The sequence below is a fragment of the Pomacea canaliculata genome, linkage group LG7 (genome assembly GCF_003073045.1).
Source record: "Pomacea canaliculata isolate SZHN2017 linkage group LG7, ASM307304v1, whole genome shotgun sequence".
Classification (NCBI taxonomy): domain Eukaryota; kingdom Metazoa; phylum Mollusca; class Gastropoda; order Architaenioglossa; family Ampullariidae; genus Pomacea; species Pomacea canaliculata.
In genome coordinates this window covers 30,112,734-30,137,737 of record NC_037596.1, presented here as the reverse complement: position 1 = coordinate 30,137,737, position 25,004 = coordinate 30,112,734, and the positions used below count along the sequence as shown (strand labels likewise).

Below are 25,004 nucleotides of genomic sequence, written 5' to 3'. Positions count from 1 at the left end.
AGAACGTTAGTACCTTTTTTTCATTTGTGTCTTTTTCCGTTAAAAGATTTCAAAGTGCGACTGCCCTCGTAAGCTCTTTGACGTGTATTCATGAGACATCTAACCATTACCATCTCCAAAACTACTTTCGATGGCAACGGCACTGAGACACATCCTGCTACCGCTAAACTCCTCCTGTTTTTAAGCGAACAAACTTTTTTCTGAAAATGACCAAATACACATTTATTATTACTTGTTCTGATTCCTTAAGAAAGATAAAACGCTTAGCAGAAAAGGGTTCAGAAGCATCACATTGTCAAATCAAACAATAGTTCACTGTTTTGCTCCTGCTATAAAACCGTTTCGGTGGCCCACTAGGAACCCAATCATGCACGTATCATCATTGATGTTGTATCGTAGGCAGAAATCTTGGAGTATATTTCTCGGCATTCATCCCTGTTGCCTGTATTTTATCTCACATCTGTAGAACAGGGCTGATACTATGAGGAACATCTACAGTCCTTGACCGTAAACCTGACTGTGTTGAGCCAAATTTTGATTATTCTGGATTTTGCTGGTGTCACTGTTGTAATCCTCATCCCGACTTTTGAAGTGCGACTGTCTTCCTTGTACAAGGTGACTTCCAGCTGACTGAGGTTACTGACTTTTGGAGCTGATATCCGTCCTTGTACATCTCTGCTTAGTTGCCAGCCTGTTAATAGAGACCTTTTCTATTGTCACTGATGGTTTCTACCTCATATGTCCCTGCTGTCTGCTGGTGTTGTCATCAGTTTGTTGTTATTGCCTGTCACCAGGTCCATGTCGTCTTCAAAAGCACGCTGTATGAGTTTTTTTGACAGAGAGGAAGCAATAAAATAAATTTATTTTCCCAACACGCATGTTATGCATTTAATCAACATCAACAGTGACTCATTAATAGTTTTCTCACAGACACATACAGGCACATAAACATTTAGTACTAACGAGTCACTCAAGAGTAAAGTTCTGTCAAGAAGGAGACTCAAAATTGTGATTGTTTGATTTCACGCATTAGTCAGCTTGTATTATGTGATAATACGTTCAGAAAATGCTTAGCATTCAAACAGGAAAGAGCATTACTTGTGTATTACAACAAGAAACTCACGTCTCCACCGATAGAGCAAGAATGTTGCTACTACAACAACAACCACTTCCCTAGTGGTGGAACTGCCGATGGCCAAATAGAAGCATGGTGATGTTTCTGTAATGTAGTCGACTTAACACAAAGTTACGATGGGCTTATTAGATAACAATCACGATGACAATGCATGTACATTGAAAGATTATCATTGTTGATGCTAGTAGTGATTCTCACTTTCATTAGTGAGAAATATGCTCTCACCTTTTGTGTGCCACATGCTTTATGGGTAATGCTCACCTGGTGTCAAGAATTTTAAAACGTGTATGAATAAAATGCGGTGCATCGGTCAGTCAATCAGGTGGAGGCTAAATTAGCAACTGTCACGTTGTGACGACACTCGAGTCTCTAATTACTAAGGTAGAATGCTAAATCACTTCCTGCTAAGTGAGAGCACAGACCTGATTAACAGTGCCCCTAACACTTATATGTATTAAAGAAAATCCCGTGACCTAATTTTTTTAAACCCTTTTTAATGCAGTTTAATTAAAAGGGTATTTTTATTTGTACTTATTTTGTTTCTTCCTGTTGCTGTTACTGTACTCAAAATGACAATCGGAAAGTCAAATGTTATCATCCGCATTGCTCATAACTAATGTATTTAATTTGCTTCACAAAGCGTCGTTTGCGCGTTCCAGGGCTTTTTCCGGTCGTTGTTTCTTTGTTTAAGAAGACTACTTTCTTTTTTTTTTTATAAAAAGATTAGACATGCACAAGCAGACATCCGCATACTCATATATACACACGCTCACTCCTGCCTCAACGTTTAAATTGATTAAGAAGATCACACTAAATAATGAGATTACAATCGACTGAATGAAAAGAAACATAGACGAACACTAAAATCGCTTTGGGAGACTGTAATTCGTTGACCTACAGATTATAAGTATTTCATAAGAAACATTACACTTCACATAATCACAATAACATAAAATGTTACTCACCTGTCGAAGCCCAACATCTTGCAGGGCCCCCGGTCCATTTCTTTCCCGAAACCATCGTCCTCATTTGCCTCATGCTCCGTTGTACAATATTTCAAGGCAGCCAGGCCACACCCAAGTTCCATTCACAAGCCGGACTCACAGCTGTGCATCGGATCAATCATACAGTTTAAATCTGTTTATTAAATTTGCAGCATATCTAACTACCTTTATCATAAATAAAAAAGAATTTTTGCAAACAAAGTTGTTGTAGGTGACTGTGTACGCTCTCACATGTTTCTCTGTGTTTGTGTGTGTGTGTGTACTAGCGCTTGGAACACAAAAAATATCTGTTAGGAAAGTATTGTAGCTAGGCAAACGCAAAATGGAGCCCAGCCTTACCTTTTTACTCATTTTCTATTTCTTGGAATGCAAGGAACTATTCATGTCAGCTGGACGGGATGGAAGAGGAGAAAGTGGAATTCAACTCACAGGCTTGAGGCTAACCGACTCAGTAACCAGGAGAATAAGGAGCCTCCCACGTGAACCAAAGTCTATAAAGTTCACAGCGAAAAGAAAGTATCTGGCCAGTTACATGTGACATACAAGTTATACAAATACACAGTTGACATTGTTATTCAAGTCTGGAAAGATGTTGCTGATGTTCACTATCCACTGAAAACATCTTTTACTCAATGTCCGTGTCGCTTATTTGGTGTGCTCTAGAAATAAGCAGCCATCTGTAGCCATGTCAACTATAGATACAACAAACTGACATGATCAACATTCCAGGTCTTCTTCTATTTCTCGAAGAACCATAAAACGCGATGACCTGTAAAGATGTCGTAAAATTTCAGGCAAAAGATTTCTCCACTACTAGGTGAACAAGGACCACGCTCTTAAATCTTAAAAGCTCTAAAGATAATAGTCTCTTGAAATGAAGAAAGTAAAATTGTATTATACAAAGCTATAAAAATCAGTCTACATGTATACAGAACCAATAACCTATACTGAACATCCCACGTGACCTTAAGGTGTCTGTAAAGGCCGCCGACAATGTGATTACATACAACTTTACTTACCTCAGCTCTCTCTTAATAAAGTTAGTTTCGGTCTCGGATACAAAACGGGCAAATACGGCGGTAAGGCTCGAAATGATTCTGGTAATAAGGCTTGTAGTGAAAGAGGACTGTTGTTCGTGAAAAGCTGGTTCATGACGAACAATGTGTCTTGTTGTTGTTGTTGTTGTTGTTGTTGTTGTTGTTGTTGTTTTGTAATAATACCTTTAACGATAAGTGTAATTTGAGAAAATGCCCTAAGTGGTAGACGTGCATCATCAACTGTCTCAGTGACCACGGTACAGGTGTAAATATCTTGGTGTGTCGTCTGCTCTGCTGCTATGATGTGTAGCTCCCCAGTAGTGCTCCTCACTTTCCCTGACCACGTGATGGAAGCAGGAGGCGGGTTGCTGTCAGCGTCACACACAAACGTCACATTGTGACCCTTGATGACCTCAGAGTAGGTGGACAGTGGCTGACCCTGATTATCACTCCGTGTTATCTTGATAACCGGGCGATCTGTAAACATGTCGATAGAATATGATTCATCTCATATATCATATATACATCTGACAAGTGTCTTGGTTTTTACTAATTTACTAACATCTCCCTGAAACCAAAAACACAAGTTTATGTTGAAAAATGTGCAAATATATATACACAAACAAACACACTTAACCTTGTATGTAGGTTAAAAAAAAGAGAGAGAAGATTAACCTATACAACTCGCACAAAAAGCGCTTTTTTCTGTGGGATCTTCAATTTAAAACTAATTTGCTTACGGAGACTAAATGCTGTCGAGGGGTTTTATTCACAGCATTCATTGCCGGTCGATCCCAATACTCACAGTAAACCTGTAATTGCAGTCTGTCACTGGAGACAACTTCACCATCACTGTACATCGCCTCACACCTCACTCGGCTTCCATGATGTTCCCTGGTCACTCTAGTGATGATCAGGCTACTGCCATCAGGGAACCCGCCTGCATTTTCTGGCCACGTGTACTTTATTACATCAGACCGCTCATTGCTCTCACACTTTAAAGTAGCATTTGTGTCCTCCATTAAAGGATATCTGCTACTGTTTGTTTGGATGTTGACAGAAACTGTTAAAAAACATAAGATTTCTTTTTGACTTTCAGCTAAAATCATAGAAAGACTTATGTCATATTGCTCCTTACAACATGGTCTACGAAATAAAATTATGTATACAATTTACAAATATTTTACATCTATACTTAGATTTCATTTCACTTTAATTAAAATATACAGGCATATTCTAAACATTGTGTTCAATGTCCAATTAAAGGGATTCTAAAGTCAAAATAAAACTGCTTAGAATCGCGTAAAGAGTAGGATACATTTGAATCTCGTCTATTTATATGTGTGTTCATGTGGAAAACGTTGAAGGTTCTTAGTAGAATGTTGTGTTTAATAAGAGAAATTACACGGGACTCTTTTTTTGCTTCCACGCAGTCTCGTTCTCCGTCACGTGACCCTATGACGTGTGGTTTCCATAGTGAGAACCATACCTCGAGAATGTGCTGCACCCGATTGCTACGAAAAGATTGGAAAGATGATGATGATGTCGATTTGTAATGCGCTGGTATCCATTCAGAAGAATGCTCATTGCGCAAAGAAGATTCAAAATTTTCTTTTCATCACTTTCCTAAAGACAAGGCGATACAAAAGAGTGGGTCATACCAATAGAAAGGCTCGATCCCAGTACGAAAAAGCTTTGGGAGCCCAAAGAGTGGGACGTATTATGCTTCAAGCCATCTTGATTGTAGATTAGTTTGGAGATCACTAATCTAACAAAATCTTCCCAATGACCACAGACACTTCATGTCAGAGACTGACGTCATAAGGAGACTGAAGTCATAAAGAGACTGACGTCATAAGGAGACTGAAGTCATAAGGAGACTGACGTCATAAGGAGACAAGTCCTCCATCTCGGGAAGCTATCGTGGTTACTCGGCGGAAGGACACAAGGATCGATTTCACTGGATTTTTTTGAAATTTTATAAACATCGGCAAACGAAATAGTGTTAATAAGTGGTAATTAAGTGAGAAACGAATCCTTTATTTCTCCTGCATTGCTCTCGTGCTCTGTAATTGTAACTAAATATATTTTTGAAACGTTTGACCGTCGCCAGAGCCTTATCACAAACCTTGAGTATCCCTTGAATGCAAACTATCCATTGCTCACAGCTATTTGGTGACTACCGTCCTAGGTGAGCTAAATACTGTTTGATTTACAACCCTCATTTTGTATTAGACATCATGTCATTTTTAACTTGAAACAAAATATTGTCCTTCTCTTTTTTACATGCAAATGTGTAGTTTTCTTTCATTAAGCCTAACGTATAAATGGTAAATGGTATAAATGGTAATTGTATTTTTCAAAGAAAAGATCTTACAGTTCCTGCAAATAATTTTGTAGTCCCGGCAGTCTCCGTAACGAGGCAACCCATGCTGACACTCATAAATGTTTGTCTCATTCCCCAGGCAAAATATAAAGCTGGTTACTGTTAGAAGCAGTCGGTTGAATTCATCGGAACTCTCCACAGGTATTTCTCTCAAAATCGCCGCTTGCCTAAACATTGCAGAATGCCCTTTTCTTTAAATATTGTCAGGATTATTATTAAATTTTAATTAAAAGGCTGCATTTGTTAAGTTATAAGAACTTAAGTGATACGCATCTGTAGCGTACGAGGTTAGATAAATATATTAGGGCGTCCTTCAGGCGAGAACAATCTTTTTTCGTAGACCATATTTTATGTAAATAAATATACTGTTCCTGGAAAAATAGAAAGTGCTATAGGCATTTTCTCAAATTTGTTATATTCTTGTTTATGAGATCGAATTGTAACGCTGAAGAAATAAGTGTCAAGTGTTATCATTAGGAAAGAATAGGGATATATGAAAAAGAGAATGGATAGATGGAATGACGGGAAAACATTTAAGACATGCGTTTCGCTCTGTGTGTGTATATAAAACGTTACATTTTAAAAGCAACATTTAATGATTAGAGAACTTAATGTATCATTCCTTTAAACTGTATAATTTCAGTAGAGTAAATATTCTTCATCCTTACACAGACTCGACCACTGACAGAGAGAAAAGAATTCACCATGGTAAGCCGAGCTGTCTACAGACGACCCCGGCAGTGACGTCAGACGTCACGCACACTGTCTCCCAATCACCATCCCCGATGTCTATCTGTGCCTGACCTCTGTCAGGTCCCATGTTCTGAGTATCCCTCAAACGCAGTCGTGCGTGTTCTGTGACATTAAGTTTAAATAATCCATCAGAGATTTATTTAGGTTTTGTGACAGTAGATGGTAGTAATTAATCTCAAAGCGAAGAGGTAATAGCATAAGACCTGGAGTAGAATAACCAGTAGGATATCAAGTTAACTACACTCACAATCGCTAACTTCTTTGATTTAATAAGGTATTATTATTGTTGTTGTTGCTGCTGTTGTTGTTGTTGTTCTTGGAATTTTTTCCACAGTGCTCGGTTATTCAAATGTTTGTTCTTTTGCTTCTCAAGAACATGCTCTATATATGGCATGTTAAAATAATTTTCATGACAGCAAAGAACATAAAAATTAAGATTTATATTATTATAGCGATATAATTATTTTCTGGTATCTTGTGATTAAAACCACATTTTATGTTACGTTTGCTTATATGTGGTACTGAATATAACAGACTCAAATTCCAGTTTCTACAAATTAACTAATGACATACTAAGTCACTCGGGGTCTGCAAAACAGTTTAAGTTATTATTGAACATTTTTTTCTCCAATTTTAGCAATCATCGTTGCTGTGCAATTTATTTTATTAACAGATAAAAAAACTATTAGCATAAAACAAAGCAGAAAATACAGTGTTTTAAACACAAGCATCCAATAGTCTCTCTACAAAAAGACAGATTGAGACATGCAGTCGACTGTACTCCAGATAAAGGTTACTTTAAAATGGGGTCGTACATTGTCATGTTTGTGTTTGTGCAGACAAAAGAATACTTATATCAACAACAAAAGTATCCAAATATCCATATATAATCCATACACATCGCAAACAATATATATCCGTCACATGTATCCTCGCACTAAGTCCTAAGCTCATTTAAAAGCAATATTGTTAAGTGTTAAAATGTTATTTGTTGTAAAAAGTACATCAATTTTATCACCTAAACATTCTTGCTTGACAAGCTTGATATTTCTTTTCTAAGTAAAATGAAGTTACCATTCTAGGGTTTTGCATAGAAAATGGCAAATGCGTCAAATTCATTCTTAAAATTTTTTTTCCTGTTTTTGAATGCAAACAAGAGAATAGAAACAGCGGGTTCTTACCTGTGTTGCAGGTGATACCAACCACATTGTGGCAGAAGTCCGTGTAAAACCGTGTATGGCTACATTGTTGTAAGCTAGTCTCGTCACCTTTACACTTCAGGTGTAACATTTTATAGTCCAAACCATATCCGTACCTATCTGTTGACACGGCGAAAAACTTGCGACCTGTTTGACAGTAATATGTTTGTGTGTTTGTCTGTTAACATATTCAATGTAGCGATATTCAATAGATACAGCACAAGTCGAAATTAAAACTTTATTCGAAATCAGATTGTACACAATGCTTTTATTATTTAATGTAGGCTTAGCCAGTCAATATATTTTTTATTTTTTTATATCTCCCATATCCCTAAGCGGATATTTATGAACGTAACTTGTTTTACTGCTTTAAAAGTTGTCTTGCTTAAAACCACTTAATGCCCTGTTTTCTGTTTGAAACAAATTAACACACACACACACACAGACATAGCCATGCGTTATATTAATATATACACGCACTAATAAAGGATTTTAACCTCATGAAAAAAAAAGAAATTCTTTGAAAGCTTTATTATCTATAAATTGCACGTCATGAATATGACATGCGAAACAAATATAATTAACAAGCACATAAACACAAGACTACATCAAGCTACACACGTGGAAGCCCAGCATCCTGCAGGTCACCTGCGCTCCTTGTTTTCCTAACCAAAGACACAGACTGTGCTCCATGTTCCATCGTACACACCATTCAAGGAGGCCATTCCATGGTCAGTTCCATTTACAAGCCGGACATGAGACTGTGCATCTGATCAATCGTGAAAGTGAATTAGTAACGACCTACAGCAAACCTTATTACCTACAGATTTGCACATCCCAACCTTTCTGTTCTGTTGATTTATGTCAGACACTATTATCTCAAATCTACAAAAACTGAAAGGACCTGATCATAAGAACCCTATTTTTGTTATTTTCCAATAAATAAGTTAATGTACGAGACAGTTTAAACAAAAAAGAAAGTGTCTTTATTGCTCCATATGAAACTCTCTATATTTCGCTGTCATTAGTGAAGAATTGTGTAAAGGACAACTTACCGACACATGGGATTGCAAGAAGAAAAGCTGCAAAAGCAGATGTTACCACGAACATCATCATGTTTGTTTGTTGTCCCAGATGCAGAGGTTAAAATGCGATGTTACATAAAACTTCTAAAGATAAGAAAAATAGAAATAATCGTGAATAACAGTTTCTGTTTTCTAGGAATATCTTTGTCATCGTGTTTGTCTGTCTTTGTATGTTTGACTGTGGCGTCTGTGTGCTCGCATACTTCTTTGTGTACATGCGTGCCTTTGTCTGCATTAAAAATACACAGCACAGTATCGCGTTGTTTATTAATATTCTTTTATTATTATTACGTGTATCAATTTTCGTTGGTAATTAAAATGTTCTTAGTACATAAAAACAAAGATACTTACAGCACGATATACAAACAAATACACCAGGCGATGTGCTGTCCAGTATATTAGTGTACGGCGTATATATTAACCATCAGTTGTGTAGTCGCAAGGAAGATGACTGAACACAAGTCTGACCAGCAGAATTTCTGTAATCACGAAGAATTTAGGGAGAGTCATTTCCTTCTAATGCCGGCTTTTCGCACTGTAATTACTGTCAGTCGATCATATTATCACATGACTGGTACTGGTCTTTTCTTCTGTATGAGACTGGGGTACATGGAGAGAAACTGTAGTGTGACTGCTTCAAGTAAGGCAAGGGAGAAATAAATCAAAGCAAAAAATATCTCTCTGTCTTCCACATTTTATGTGCTCCATAGAAAAAGTGCAAGTGCGTGAGAGAGGGACAAAGTTTTGGAGGACGGAGACATTTTGTTTGGGTTAGCTCGACAGTAACTACCACGCATGGCATCTATTACGAAGAGACATGGAAAGTGGAGCAAGTTTGTTTTTTATGTTGAGTGGCAATATACGCAAGTACTTAGACACATGCGTGAAAAAATTGATGTCCCGTATAGGTGTCGTTACATAATACCACACATAGAGAGAACTAAATAAAAGTTCTGGTTAAGTCAGTACAGCGGAATACGTTGTTAAGGCAACACACTTAAACCACACTTATACTCAAGTCCTGTTACACAATAAAGTCAGCTACTTTTTCTTTCATTTGTAGAAGAGAAGGTTTGTACTTGCAAGCACTAAAACTCATTCCTAAGGACGCCCAAACACACTGATAAAGATCAGAGACATCCATTTTTCATCTATCTGTGAAGTATAAAGTAGAGTGATGGAGAGTCTATAGTTAAACAAGTCTCAAACATGTGTGAAGGCTGTGCCTAACCCTTTAAAGGTTGAAAAAGGAAAGTCAGGAAGGGTAATGATACAGGCATCATATAATATAATGCGACTGTGATACAGGACGATTGGAAACATTACAGGTTTACACACAGTGGAAAGAATATAAATGTTTTCTTTAGTTGACATGCTATTTATAATCACTCCTACATAAATCCTTTAAAAATTTTAAAACACTGGATTTTTTTGCCTTTTTAGAAAACTCGTGTATTAAAATCAACCTATTTTACTCAGTAAGTTAGAAAGCACAAATCATGCCGACATAAAATCATATCGACTATACCGACATCGTTGTCGGTTAATGCAGTACAGACAATGGTTATCCCAGGGTTTAACGTGCTAAAGACCTTAAATATTTTAAGGACAGCATTAAGTGAGGATAATCCCCCATCTCTCATGAATAATCTCTCACTTGGTGTCCAAATTTCCTCAGCACTCTAAAGTGCCAGATGTCCACTCCGTAGCTGGGTCAACTAATGAAAGTAGTTTGTCTCCCACTTAAGTCAAACAGCCTGGTTTAAGGAACTGAGTTGAAATGCAGTTGTTCTTACCCCAAGGTGCTAATCATGATGATGATGATGATGATGATGACGACGACGACGCAAAGCTTACCTTCTAGCGTGACATGTTTTGACTTCTTTTTACTTTAGCTAGATCATTACCTATCTACTCTCTCCGATCTTACTACCTAAGGTACCCTTCTCGTAACTCTACCCATACAGTCATGTAAGTGTATATTTCATCAACCTTCTCCTCGGCTCGTCAGTAACATCTACGTGATGACAGTAGAAAGTGCGTCACTTGAGAGAGGAAGACTTCTGACATCTGCTCGACATTGTTTGCATGAGATAAGAAAACAGTTCCGCGAACTAAAACTTGCTCCTAAGCGAACGAAAGTGTCACAGAGATTGAAAGAAAGAGAGATGATGAAGCAGGCTTTTGGACTCTTTCCTAAAGATAGTATTGTTCGGTTTTCTTCGACAGACCAAATACGTGACAATATAATAATCGTACAGTTGACACAAAAGGTCATGAATCTGTGTTTAATTCTTGTGAAAGAAGCTGTCTGTATAAAAGTGACTTGTAGTACGGAGAGGTTCCAATGTGTGTGTGTGCTTGTTTTTATTTCGATACTTGTAATTTTTTTTTAATCTCTTTCTTTTCCATATGCATACTCTTTTAAATGTTTGATAGGTGAATGCTATCCAGGTCCCGTTTTCTTAACGGATTATTGTGACTAGTGTCGATAATGACACCATAAATAATGTTATTTTTATAATAAGGTCTGAAGTACTTGTGTTTTTCATTAGTCTTTTATTTCTCTTCTTGTTATTGTGATCGATAGTATAAGCGGGTAGCCGGACCTACACTGCTCATACATAATGTTGTTTATCGTTTTACACTACTCTGTTTGGTCTCTATCAATACCTAGTGTCCATATTTTTGTATTTAATGTGAGTGGACATGGACAATTACAAGCCTTACTTTACTGATAGGTTACTACGGGTTCTTCAACAGTGGTTACTAGAGTTATCTCTTTTAGAAAGATGTACGGGCATAGTTGACAGACTAGGAAGGCATGTTCTTACACTCCTTACACTTTAGACTTTTTAAATCGCTGAACAGAAAAAATAGAAAACAGGACTCAGCAAATGTATATAATAGAGGAATCTTTTCTCAAAGTAATCTGTGTATCTATACCAGTGACCGTAAGAAACAGGGGACAAGGGGGAAGTACGAGAAAGACTTATGTTCTTCACAATGAAAAAAAACATTCAACTTCCTCTTTGCATGTCTGTAGTTTGGAGAAATAAAACATTAACACATAGCTCTGACTAGCTAGAAGACGTTTATAACTAACAAGTAGTTCAGCCTCACAACATCATTACTTATCTCCCCTCAAATGATTTTTCACTCACAATTTATTTCCGCTTCTCTTATATTTCAGTTTAATAACTCGTGAAATAGTTAAACATGGAGCATTGTTTATTAAGTTGCTATAAGAAACCTAGTGCATGACTTAATACATTAGAACAAATACTGTTAAGGGTATGACAAACACTTGCGCTCTACATTCTTTCTGTTATTTATCTTTATATGTTTACACATCCCGACTGTTTATAGACGTCTACTGGACGACATGGCAACTTTTAATCCTGAAAATAAAAAGCACTTCCATTCACACATCGCAGCGAACAGGAGATTAATACGACACTCTTACGTGATATATGAAATATACTTCAGTAGATTAAAGGTAGACGGTTTTAAACACGTGTTAACAGTGAAAGGAAAAAGTTTCAAAAAGGAGAATGCATAACACGAAGCCAAGAACGTTAACTACATGATAATTTTTAGTAAACATAGTGGATCAAAAAGATTTCAAACATTCTAAAACTACGAGAACTAAAATATTTTTTTTTCAATTACAAGTAGAACTATTGTTACAAACGATCACTACTGATGTTAAATCGATTTAGCCAGTATTTTCAGTGCTTAACATGACACTTAAAAGAAAACTTATTTTCTATGGGTTTCTGCTTTTTTATTTTGATTTATCCATCTAATTTATCAATTATAGTGTCTTGACACATGACAAGCAAAATTTGATATCATTTCATTGTTTAGTACATGCTTTATTTCTTTTGAGGTTTTCACAAATCTTACGGGTTATCCACAGATTGTTTACACTAAACAGTTCTGATGTTATTCACGCCTTTGCCGTCCACGTCCACTCTCTCCAACATTGCTGTAGATGTGATCTTTTTCCTCGGCAAGTTCAGCAGTGTTGACATAGATGGGGTCTGTAGCAGAGAAATAGTAATGTAGGAAATACAAACATTTACAACCAGTCTTTCAATTATCGGGAGGTCTTAAGAGTTGACAAAAGCCAATTTGTACTTTGTGGCCGCGTTAACAGAATGGAAATTTGCAACGAAAATTGGCAAAGATACATGTTAGTTATATACATATATATATATATATATATTTTTGATGCGTGGTCACCAATTTGCACCTGTCGAATATTTGATAATACTGATTCGTGTGCTAGCAGTTTGCCCAGTATTAACTTGTTTTAATTAGCATATAGCATCAGATCTTGTAATTCCGGAGTTTACCTCAGCAATGAAGAACTGTGACCAAATATTGTGAAATAGATATTATCACAAATTCCAAGTATTTAAACACTTTACATTTACGAGTTAAATGTATGAAGAAACGTTTGCTCACATCTATGCGAATGTATGTTAGATATCAGCAATGTATACTAGCTGAAGACATATTTTTGCCTTTTTATAAATTTTATATTTGCGTCCAGTTTATATAAACACCATAAAAGAATGAAGACTTGTTGTTTTAAAAAAATACAATATTAAATTTTAAATTTACTTTGGGTTCACCTTTGTTTTATGATATTTTCTATCTACGGATAACTTAGAGACAATAAAGATCTTGGAGACTGACAAGAATCCACTTTGTCTGCATGTCGGGTCATCTTTCCACGATGGTCAGTTTTCTCTTCATGATACACGTTCATCACACCTCCAGCTGGTATTTCTTCCAGACACACTCCTGCCGACTGCTTCCTCCCTGACTGTGTCTCTCTTGTCACACAGCTCTTATTTCTTCCTGTTGATCAATTAATAGGCTCTCAGGACCTAAACATGTGAAATAAGAATATCAAACCAGCAACTTGCTTCATAGTATATTATTTTCTTCCTTTTTATATAACCTCCTGTGACCCTTGCACCGTCAACAGAAAATATCTCGCTTTTAGTAAAACACTTTTTTGCGGCAAACAACAAGACATATTATAGCTCGAACAAATAATAATTATTCAATAATTCATTTAAAATGTTATCAGTAATCAAGGCTGCTTAATTTTACTATACCATTTCCATGGCAGATAGAAATAAAAAGAGAGAAAATCTGGGATTTCTTTCATCTTTTCCTGAGCCCTTGTCCCAAACATTACGAGACAACAAAAAGTCAGTTTGCGACCCTATGCTCCACTGGGGTGAAAATGAATGATAATAATAAGAAGTAAAGTCATTTTATACAGGTTTAACAAAGCATATCTAGCGAGCAACATCTGTGACCTTAAAAAATAAAACAATGAACTGAAAAAGCTTTAGGAACACTTTAGCATCAAAGCATATTAATCAAAATCGGGGCCCTAGGAAGATATTTCGTCTGCCTGCTCCCAAAGATGATGTGTTTCTAGAACACATGCATTGTATGATCCAGGTTCGAAAAAGAAGACCGAGGCATGCGGCTGGTCCATTGTTATTGAATTAAACATTACTTGTGAGTGTGATCGCAGCATTATCCTGTGCAGACAAACGGTATTAGTTACAAAACTTAGAAAACAATTTATCTAGATAATATTATATCGCAAAAATATTAGTCATTAATCATGTGTACTCTTGTCTGAAGTCTTAAATATGCTTGAAAGAAAACGAACAGATTTATTTGCTATGAAAATACCTGTTCCGTTTATACATTTTTTTAGGTAAATAAAGCGTCCTTATACATCTGAAATACTTTAATTTTAGTTTAATTAATATCTCTTTTACTCCTTTTGTTTCTCTCAGCAAAGTTACAAAAACATGGGATACAGGAAACCAACAGATAGGAAGAGCTCGTTCTCACGGTTGTTACAGATGTTACAAACGTCCTCAATGTGACTGCAATCATGTTTGTAAAATCCTTCATGGTCACACTCCTCTAACCTGGACTCCTCACCTGTGCATCTCAGGTCGTCAAGGACAATGATGCCCGAGCCTTCTCTGTACGTGAACGATTCCAACATCAAGACTTGCAACCTGTAGTTTGACCATCAAATATTACTCACCTGTCGAAGATCAACATCTTGCAGGTCATCTGTGCCTCTTCTTTCCCGAAACCATCGTGACAGTGGGAATAGAAGGAAAAAAGTTAAATAAACACACATTACCACAAACATGTATGTTGCTGTAGGTGTACACTCTCGCATGTTCCTTTGTGTGTGTATGGAGTAGCGCTTGGAACACGTAAACTAAATGTGAGAAAAGTATTGTAGCAAGGCAAACGCAAAATGGAGCCAAGACTTACCTTTTTACTCATTTTCTATTTCTTGAAATGCTAGGAACAATTCTGGAAAAATGTTGCTGATGTTCAGTTTCCACTGTAAACATCTCTTACTCAATGTCCGTGTCGCTTATTTGGTGTGTTCTAGAAATAAGCAGCCATCTGTAGCCATGTCAACTATAGATACAACAAACTGATATGATTAACATTCCAGGTCTTGCTCTATTTCTCCAAGAACCATAAAAAGCGATAACCTGTAAAGATTTCGTAAAATTTCAGGTAAAAGATTTTAACTTGCTCCACTACTAGGTGAACAAGGACCATACACTTAAATGTTAACAGCTCTAAAGATAATTGCCTCTGGAAATGAATAAAGTTAAATTGTATTATACAAAGCTATAAAAATCAGTCTACATGTATACAGAACAAATAACCTCAACTCAACATCCCACGTGACCTTAATGTGTCTGTAAAGGCCGCCGACAATGTGATTACATACAACTTTACTTACCTCAGCTCTCTCTCAATAAAGTTAATTTCGGTCTTCGATACAAAACGGGCAAATACGACGGTAAGGCTCGAAATGTTTCTGGTAATAAAGCTTGTAGTTAAAGAGGACTGTTGTTCGTGAAAAGCTGGTTCATGACGAACAATGTGTCTTGTTGTTGTTGTTGTTGTTGTTGTTGTTGTTGTGTGTGTGTAATAATACCTTTAACGATAAGTGTAATATGAGAAGATGCCCTCAGTGGCAGACGTTCATCATAACCGTTTGTTTCAGTGATGACGGTACAGGTGTAAATATCTTCGTGTGTCGTCTGCTGTGCTGCTATGATGTGTAACTCCCCAGTAGTGCTGCTCACTTTCCCTGACCACGTGATGGAAGCAGGAGGCGGGTTGCTGTCAGCGTCACACACAAACGTCACATTGTGACCCTTGATGACCTCAGAGTAGGTGGACAGTGGCTGACCCTGATTGTCACTCCGTGTTATCCTGATAATCGGGCGATCTGTAAACAAGCCGATAGAACGAGATTCTTCTCACATATCATCTATACATCAGGCAAGTGTCTTCGTTTTTTACTTACTAACATCTATCTCAAACCAAAAGTAGCAGTTTCTGTCGGAACATGTACACGGCTACACATATAAAGACACTATATGCTGTCGATGACTAAGTGGCCTTATTCACAGCATTTCTTGTTGTTGGATCCCAATACTCACAGTAAACCTGTAATTGCAGTGTGTCACTGGAGACAACTTCACCATCACTAGACATCGCCTCACACCTCACTCGGCTTCCATGATGTTCCCTGGTCACTCTAGTGATGATCAGGCTACTGCCATCAGGGAACCCGCCTGCATTTTCTGGCCACGTGTACTTTATTACACCAGACCGCTCATTGCTCGCACACTTTAAAGTAGCATTTGTTTCCTCCATTAAAGGATATCTGCTACTGTTTGTTTGGATGTTGACAATATCTGTAAAAAACACTTGAAACTGTTAGCGACAGTAAACTAACAATTAATTCGCCTCCGCAGAAAGATATCGCCAACTACTTCATCTTTCTGCTCTTCATAAAACGTTCTTAAACAAAATATGTAATTAAATCTATATTTCTCTCTCTCTCTCTCTCTCTCTCTCTCTCTCTCTCTCTCTCTCTCTTTCTCTCTCGTTGATAATTAAATATTTCATAATGAACAAACGCCTCTTTAGCATAGCTAAATATTGCAACGGCATTAAAAAATTAAAGCTATTAGTTTTTTTTTCAACAGTCATTTATTTTCTTTATTTAACATAAACGATAGTTATCGTACCCTTTCGTTAGGTTCCTAAAATTATATCAGGTGTGACAGACTGAAACTTAACATTATTGAATGAAGTGACAAGACAGTAAGGGTAAGGTTATCGATGGATAAGACTTATCATCGAGTGCATTTTCCAAAACAAAATAATTTAATTTATAAAAAGAATTTCAAATGAAAATAGAATAAAAAAGTAAAACATGTACTGTTAAAGAGGCAGTAGTAGCGTTTTCTTTTCATAGAAAGTTGCCTCCCTTTAGTTGGCTACATTTGCGGAAAAGATTTACACATTTAGTCGAATATGAGACTGAAAACAGTTACAATATTTTATTTCTGTATTCCATATGCAAAACACGTAGTTTCATTTGTTAAACCTAACATACAAATTGTACACACGTTGATGAGTTTTACTTTTGTAAAATAGAAGTTCTTACAGTTACTGCAAATGATGTTGTAATACTGGCAGTATCCGCCACTAGACACCTCATGCTGACACTCAGCGATGCTAGTCTCATTCCCAAGGCAAGATAAGAAATCACCAGAGATCCTGTCTTCATTTACAAACGTCCTCGCACCAAGCCTAAACATTGCAGAATACCTTTTGCTTAAAACAATTGTTCTGATAATAGTTAATGCTTAATTAAAATGCTTCAGGTCTTTTTAATTCAGAAGAACTTTTATGCTATGCATCTGTATCGTGTAAGGTTAGATAAGTAAATAGATCATGGTATAATTCAGACGACAACAGTTTGCATTCATAGATCAGTATTTATGTAGATAGATATACTCTTAATGCGAACATAACAACTATATTACAGGCGTTTATTTATTCCACTTTATAAATATATAAGATTTATTTTGTTGCCTCTAAAGTAACTCATGTCAAGAATTTTCTTTTTAATGGGATAGGGATAGATTGTAAGTAAAGAATGAATGGATGGATGGAGCAGCAGATGAACATTTTTAGACATGTGTTTAGCTGTGTGTGTAAAATGTAAAGTTTCAAAATCAGCATTTAATGATTAGCAAGGTTGATACTTCATTTCCTTAAGTTGTGTAATTTCTGTAGAATCTTTTCATCATTCTTTCACAGACTCGTTCACTAACAGGAGAAAGGAACTTACCATGGTAAGCCGAGCTGTCTACAGACGACCCTGGCAGTGTTGTTAGACGACACACACAGTGTATGCCAATGATTAACTCCGATGTCTATCTCTAGCTGACGTCTGTTACTTGGCACCCTAACACTCAATCGCACTGTTATGTTTTCTGTAACAAGCCGTCAGATATTTACTATCTCTATAAGTTTGTCTATATGTACATTGCCACTTCAGTATCTGTGCAGACAAAACAGTTTCTATATCAACAAAAAGGCAAAAATCATTTAAATAATTAAGATGCGTTGCAATATTGTTAAGTCTTTACATTTTAATTGTTGTGAAAGTACATCATGAGTTTTACCTAATCTCTAGATATTCTTGCATGCTTGATATCTCTTTTGTAAGGAATTCTTGCATAAAAAACGGTAAATGTGTCAATGTTTCTTTTTCTCCATTTGAGGATACACAATGCGACACAGCAAACAACAGAATAGAAACAACAGATTCTTACTTGAGTTGCAGGTGATAGCAACGACATAGAGGCACAAGAAGTCCTCTCTAATCTCTGTATAGTTACACTTATCTAAGCTGGTCTCCTCGCCTGTACAACTCAGGTCGTGAAAGTTGATCTTGTATCTCATACCGTACATATATAGCGACGCGGTATAAACTTGCGACCTGTTTGACAAAAGGTTTGTTGGTGCATTTGACTATTTTTATCTATCGAATGTACCGACTTATTTTAATAGGTACAGACTAGATGCAGTCAAAATCAACACTTTTTTCAGAAAACAATTTGCATATACATGCAGGCGCATTGCTTTTATTATCTGTCACTAATTATAGACTGAGTTAGTCAATATTTTTTAATCAGTACAAACGACTTATTTATGAACTTGTTTACTTATTTTATGTCTACTTGGTTTATTATAACTTAATTGTCCCTTTTTCTGTTTTAAACAAATCACACACTTACAGACAGACACACAAGTGCCTCTGCATCAGCATTTTTTTCTTATTGCATCTTATGTAAAAAGATTATCTCGAATCGGTATGGAGCTTAATGGTTAGAATATGATGATTGTAAAATACTTAAAATAACTTAAGAAACTGTAGTATATTATTTGTTTATCGTGAATATAACATGAAAAACAAATATAATTGCACAGCATATAAGCGCAAGATCACAAAACATTACACACGTGTTGAAGCCCAGCTCCCTGCAGACCACCTGTGTCTCTTGTTTCCTAAACCTATTAACACACACTGGGCGCCATGCTCCGTCGTACAACACCTCAAGGCGGCCATTCCACGGGGCAGTTCCATTCACAAGGTGGGCTTTCAACTCTGCATCTAATCAACCATGAAAGTGACGAGTGACAACAAATCTTATTACCTACAGACTGGAAAATCAAAACATTTCTGTTCCTCTGTTGATTTACATAAAACACTATCATGTCCAATTTATCACAAAGCAACTGCACCCAACAGCAAAACCCTTTAACTATTCTAGATGAATAAGTAAATGTATTAGACATTTCATACCTCAGAAGAAGCATCTTACTTGCTTTAAATAAACCTCTCTATATTACATTGTAACTATATCGAACATAAAAGTAATAAAGGACACCGACGCATGAGATCACAAAAAGAAAATCTTGATAAACACATGTCACCACAACTATCGCAATGATGTTTATCTGCTGGCCCAAATACACAGGTTTAAATGCTGTGATACATCAAAAATCTGATGAAGAGAAGAAAAATTAATGGCGGAAAACGGTTTCTGTTTTCTGTCTTTCTTATCAGCGAGTTGGTAACTCGTTCGAATACATGCTTTTGGAGATTCATACATTGATATTAGTGTTTTAGTAAATAGAAGAGATGTTCCAGAAACAATTAATGCTCTCGGTAATGTTGCGTGTTGGACAGAGTCATACGCCCTCATCTACAAACCATTTATTCCTTCTGGCTGGTTTACTGAGATATTTCTTAATCACAGCAAGCAATGAGAATATATGATCTGTTGTTGATAAACCCTTACTAAAGCCTGCTTGTTTTCAGGTAAAAGCTTTTGTTAAGTTTATGATGTAATCTTCTCTTTAATCAGGGGCACTTGTGATTGCCTTTCTTATAGATGGTTACAAATATAACTTCCTTTTATATACATATACATTTCCCGCTTACAAAAATTGACTAAAATATTTAGTTGAAAAGCCAAATGCCAGTTCATCGGCTAATACTAACTCTTTATCTGTGTCACACACTTTGCGACTTGAGGTTCCGTATTGCGGTATGTACCTCGCTATCTCTAATGGTCTCATCGAGTTCCTCTATTCCAGGCAGATTATCAAAAATTGTGCAATCAACATCAGGTTTATATCTTTGAAAACGTCTTTAAAGTGATTCATCCATTCATTTTCTGTAATATTTTCACCCTGTATTATCCAAACATGATTTTATTACTTTCAAAACAGTTTTGTGTAACTGATTGGCTTTGTCAAATTCTCTGCTTTTACCTTTTTATATCTTCTCTTTTTTTCCTTCACTAGCCTCCAATACTGTTGCCTTGCCTCTACAGATTAATAAAGACTGGCCCGACGTTTGACATCTGTATTTATGTAAACAAGATTTAGCCGAACTTTATGTCTGTGTGCATTCTTGGTCAAACCAGTCTGGTTGCTGTCTGCGGTTACCTGTAAAAACCTTTTTCGCTGCTTACTGTAGGCAGTTCACGGACAGACAATCGCTTCATTCACATTTTGTTCGTTGTCGGAGGACACACTTTAGGCTCGTCTCTGGCTTTTCCCCTGCTTTTAGTGCTTTATGTACCCTGTCACCGTGCCACACTACTTTTTCAGTCTATTTTTCATTTCTACGTGGGTTCTCGCGGTCTGTTCGTGTCATGCGTACTGTCAGTGAGACTGGCAGATGGTCTGACTTCACTATTTTCGACTTTTAAAGACAAGAATATCTCTTCCTTACACAGCTCGTTGGATACACAGAAGTAATCTAAAACATTAAACTGGCCTGAAGGTCCCACGATGTTGCAGGCGAGCTAGTGGGGAGCCTAGTCAGGGTCACGTGATACTACAGTCATGTCACTGACTTTACTGATGCTGTAAAGGTCGGTCATCACACGAGTACTACAGGGCTGGCATGGTGTTCTTGCAGCATCATAGCATAACGATATTAAGACAAAGTGTAAATGAGTACTTACTCAAACCTTGTAGTAGAAGAGGAAACATCACACAGACACTGAGGACTGAGCGCATCATGATGTTAGCTGCGATGTCTTGCAGGAAGACGAGGATGTGAGGAGAGTCTGGCTGGAAAGCTGACACTGAGCACAGACCGCAGTGTGGATGTTTAAAGTCAGACAACAAGGATGTTAATAACGGGAAAAGGATTTTCTTCAGAAATGTGTCCCACTGTTTATGTGATTGAGGGAAAACGCATAATTTAACATGTGGATAGTGGATTTGTGGATATTACCTAAGCATCCACGTGTTGGCTCACACACAGACGCATTTCCTCAACACAACACGAATGCACTGAATCTCAATCGACAAAGTTTGGTCATTTGTTGTCAATTAAGCAGTTTAAAGATACGCCTCACAAAACCCAGCTGTCTGATTGGTTCTTATTTATAATTATAGTCTAAACGCTTGTTTGACATTTTGTCACGGCTGTAGGTGCAGGTGTATTTTACATAGCCCTATTATGTCATGAACATATGTATGAGGTTATTCACTTTCGCTTCTTTCGTAGACTTTTTTGTAGGAAACTACCTTAAAATGTGGTGTTGACAGGTGTATGATTCGGATCAATGCAAGTCATATATTGTTTTCACATAGGACCATCAACAGCCATGGTTTATATATATTGAAAAGAAAGGAAGTCGATTACATCTTAACGAACACAGCACAATTGTAATGACAACGTTCCAGCTGAAGTTTATGGGGCTCTCATTAAATTCGTAAGACCACGCTCATCTTTAATGATGTAATAGCAGTGGCCTCTTTAACGGAAAGGATGATGTTTCCATTCACAGTACGACAAAACTCAGAAAATCTGTGCTGACTGGAAATGACCACAGCTAGAATACACATTAGAATTTTGATGTCTTTGTTTCAAAGAAAAATTAAATTCTATCTATTGGGGGTTGCTGGGTATCTATAGCAATTTAAGCGATGGAGTTTCACAAAGACCCACAACGTGAATTTTAATTCTGTAGGTTTATTCTGCAAGCTTTCCTGTGACCAAGCTTATCTTTTAATCTTATTGTCTCAGTACTAATGTCCTCAATCCTAACAAAATCCGGATAGTATAATCGTACTCAAGCCCAGACACAGGTTACAGGCGATCACTTACCACAAATCCTTGAGACTCCATCGAAAGCACTGATAGAAGCAAAATGTGCAAACACAAGGAAGTTCCTTAGACTTTTAAACCCTAATGAAGTTCGTTTCATCTTCGTTTCATTAAGTTGATAAGTTTTTGGAGTAAAGGCAAGAAATCATTTAGGAAAATATCTTTGTCACCCAATCCACCTTGTAATATTGTTGTCATAAACCATAAATAAATCTGGACATTGTGAACTTCAGAACTCTCAATATTTCCAGAAAAAGGAATTTACTCGTCACACATGGCTGAGCCCCAAACATAAGTGGCATCAGAGTTCATCAGTCGGTTTAGTGCAGACAACTTTCCCCAGTTTCCTCAGCTGAATGTAAACATTTAAAAGGGTTGGAAAAAAATCAGCGGTGATGCCTCAGGTGATTACAAGATCACAATATACATTTTATAATGTCATCTTCCAATGACAAAGTTCCACACTCAGTACAAAAATGCATATCATGCCGACATAAAATTAACTGTTAACATTGTCATGAAGACACGCTGCCACGTTTAAATGTTTGCTGTCTTCATCCTGAGACACTATACACACATATATGTTGTCTAATGCTTAATATATCACAACACAATGGTTGTTAATGGTTGTATTACCTGCGCAACTTTGTGAGGACGATACCTATCTTTTTCTTACTTTTCCCGGTTCTTTAAGGGGTCACATATTTATTCCTTAGCTGGTAATTTGTGGTCGCTTGGCTTTCTCCACATCATGGGGACTGCAAACATTGTCGTCGATATTAACGCACTGTCGGGGAATTAGTGTTGTGTATTTAACTAAATGATAAACTAATAACAGTGTTATGTAACAGTAGCTTAAACTGTATTCCACAAAGTCTGAAAGATTTTAAATGCTCAACATGTCTGACTGGGCTATATATAGCACACTGCTGACGTCAGCTTACCTCACTAACTGACGCAATAAACTCTAGATGACGTGTGAATGACGATATTATGAAATGTGATGTAACGTTACGTCATTCTAGTCTCATTAAGCATGTTGTTACTGTCTCACTGGACACATGTACACGGTGAAACAGAACATGGACTACAGCAAACATCTTCAACACGAGACACAATAAAACTGTTCATGGACGTGTTAGTCATTCTTTTGGTGACCAGTGTCATCTCTCTTCGCTCTTTATGTGTGTTAACATGTGTCATGTCCTGTCATGTCGTTGCTAGGAATGCGGACAGTTAATCTGTATTTTCTCGAGTTTTCTCGAGTCAGTGTGTTGATGAGACCGATTGTATTCTTAATATTACAGCAAGACTTCAGTTGTTACAGTTAGGGAGGTCATCGTGGTAGCAGTTATGTCCAAGTGGCTGATATCTATCTCTTGCATGTGTTTGTCATATGTGTAGATAGTCAATGTATGTGCTTTTCTGTATTATATATCCTGTCCTATGTCACTTTGATGTTTTATTTCTTTGATTTTAAGGAGTTTCCTTTAAGTGTTTGTTTTTCTTGTCTGAAAGTTTTCCTTTTGTTTATTTCAAGTTTGTTTTTCAACAGATTCTAGATCAGGGGTGGGCAATTAATTTTCCCAAGGGGCCGCATGAGAAACTGGGATAGTTCTAGAGGGCCGGACTAATATAGTTAACTCAGTTTTACCCAATACTGTATATATATAATATATACCTACGGGCGGGCCAGCGGGCGGGCCGGTCAGAGACAGGAGGCGGGCCGGATCCGGCCCGCGGGCCGGCGTTTGCCCAGGTCTGTTCTAGATGGTACGAATTCAGGTTCATGCATGGTCCGCTCAAGAGAAGAAAATAAATTAATAAAATAAAACTACAAGTAAGGCTTACAAGGGGATCATGGGGATGTAAATTAAAATTTTTCGTGTATTGTAGACTTTTCGTTGCACCATGATTAGTCCAAACTAGATTATTAGTTCAATCTTGTCCACTTTACTGTAAACGATCCTAATAGCTAATCATCTCAGGAGTCTATGGTAGAGTTTCCACATAATAAGCTTTCGTATTTATCGCCACTTTCAGCTTGAAAGCCGAGCATCGTTAGCAGGAAGAAGCACTGACGTGTCGATGATACTGTCTTTGTTGTCAGTGTGGAGACAAGCGACGCTCACGCCGCCTCGTTCCTGACCTCATCGACTTCAGATATCAAACAATCGGATAAACGATTAACGACCTTAATCTGTTTGTCCTGCATGCAGTTACACATAATATTCGTGGGAACAAAAGATTTCAGAAACTTTCAAAAGTTTCTGCCTGTTATACGTCCAGTGTTTAGAGCTAGAACACGTGTCCGTGTGACTCCTTTTTTTTCTGTCTGCAATGGCTACCCAATTGCTCTTGTATCTAGTAGAAACTGTCCGTGCTGTCTTTATTCTTTGGCTGGCACCTGCCCTGACTAGTTCTCTGAACTTCTCAGCTAGACAATTTTTTTCTTTGAAAACCGTCTTCTGTCATCAGAACAACATATGGACACCGGCTTTTGTACAGCGAAACAATCGAACTCTCTCCTTTTCCATATCCGCCACCTATCCAATATTGAATCCTATAAACGTGCACTGAGAACGCACCTTCCTTATGCAAAACTAATCCCTTTCGATTTTAGCTGTGAGTTGCATCCGATCAAACACTAATCCTGACGTGGACTCCACACTAGAAATGTACTGTGTAATGCTAACTTAAATCGTGTGTAATAACAGTTTTGTGGAATGATTATGTCGGTAAACATGTACAGGCAAAGTGTCTTATATAAATATTAAATTCACTCAAAAAAACAGCACTAGGCGGCTATAGAAATGT

At 37.1% G+C, this 25,004-nt stretch overlaps 1 protein-coding gene and 2 long non-coding RNA genes across 4 annotated transcripts in view; all 3 read right to left on the bottom strand.

Annotated features, from left to right (window-relative positions):
- Positions 1-8,225: 8,225 nt before the first annotated feature.
- Positions 8,226-9,013, bottom strand: LOC112569418. Its single transcript, XR_003100421.1, has 3 exons — positions 8,951-9,013; positions 8,570-8,683; positions 8,226-8,283 (listed from the first exon to the last, which is right to left on the bottom strand). It is a non-coding gene; the product is annotated as an uncharacterized LOC112569418 (long non-coding RNA).
- Positions 9,014-12,174: 3,161 nt separating this feature from the next.
- LOC112569337 overlaps positions 12,175-25,004 on the bottom strand; it is a 97,002-nt gene continuing 84,172 nt past the window's right edge. Inside the window, exons 4-5 of one of the 2 annotated variants that reach the window (XM_025247115.1) lie at positions 13,307-13,471; positions 12,175-12,645 (exon numbers count right to left, since the gene is read on the bottom strand). In XM_025247115.1, coding sequence (XP_025102900.1) covers positions 13,462-13,471 — 10 coding nt within the window. In that variant the 3' untranslated portion in view covers positions 12,175-12,645; positions 13,307-13,461. The remainder of the gene's footprint in view (positions 12,646-13,306; positions 13,472-25,004) is intronic. The other variant, XM_025247116.1, reaches the window with a different exon arrangement.
- LOC112569398 lies at positions 16,270-21,252 on the bottom strand. Its single transcript, XR_003100399.1, has 5 exons — positions 21,034-21,252; positions 19,016-19,166; positions 17,838-18,491; positions 17,148-17,293; positions 16,270-16,389 (listed from the first exon to the last, which is right to left on the bottom strand). It is a non-coding gene; the product is annotated as an uncharacterized LOC112569398 (long non-coding RNA).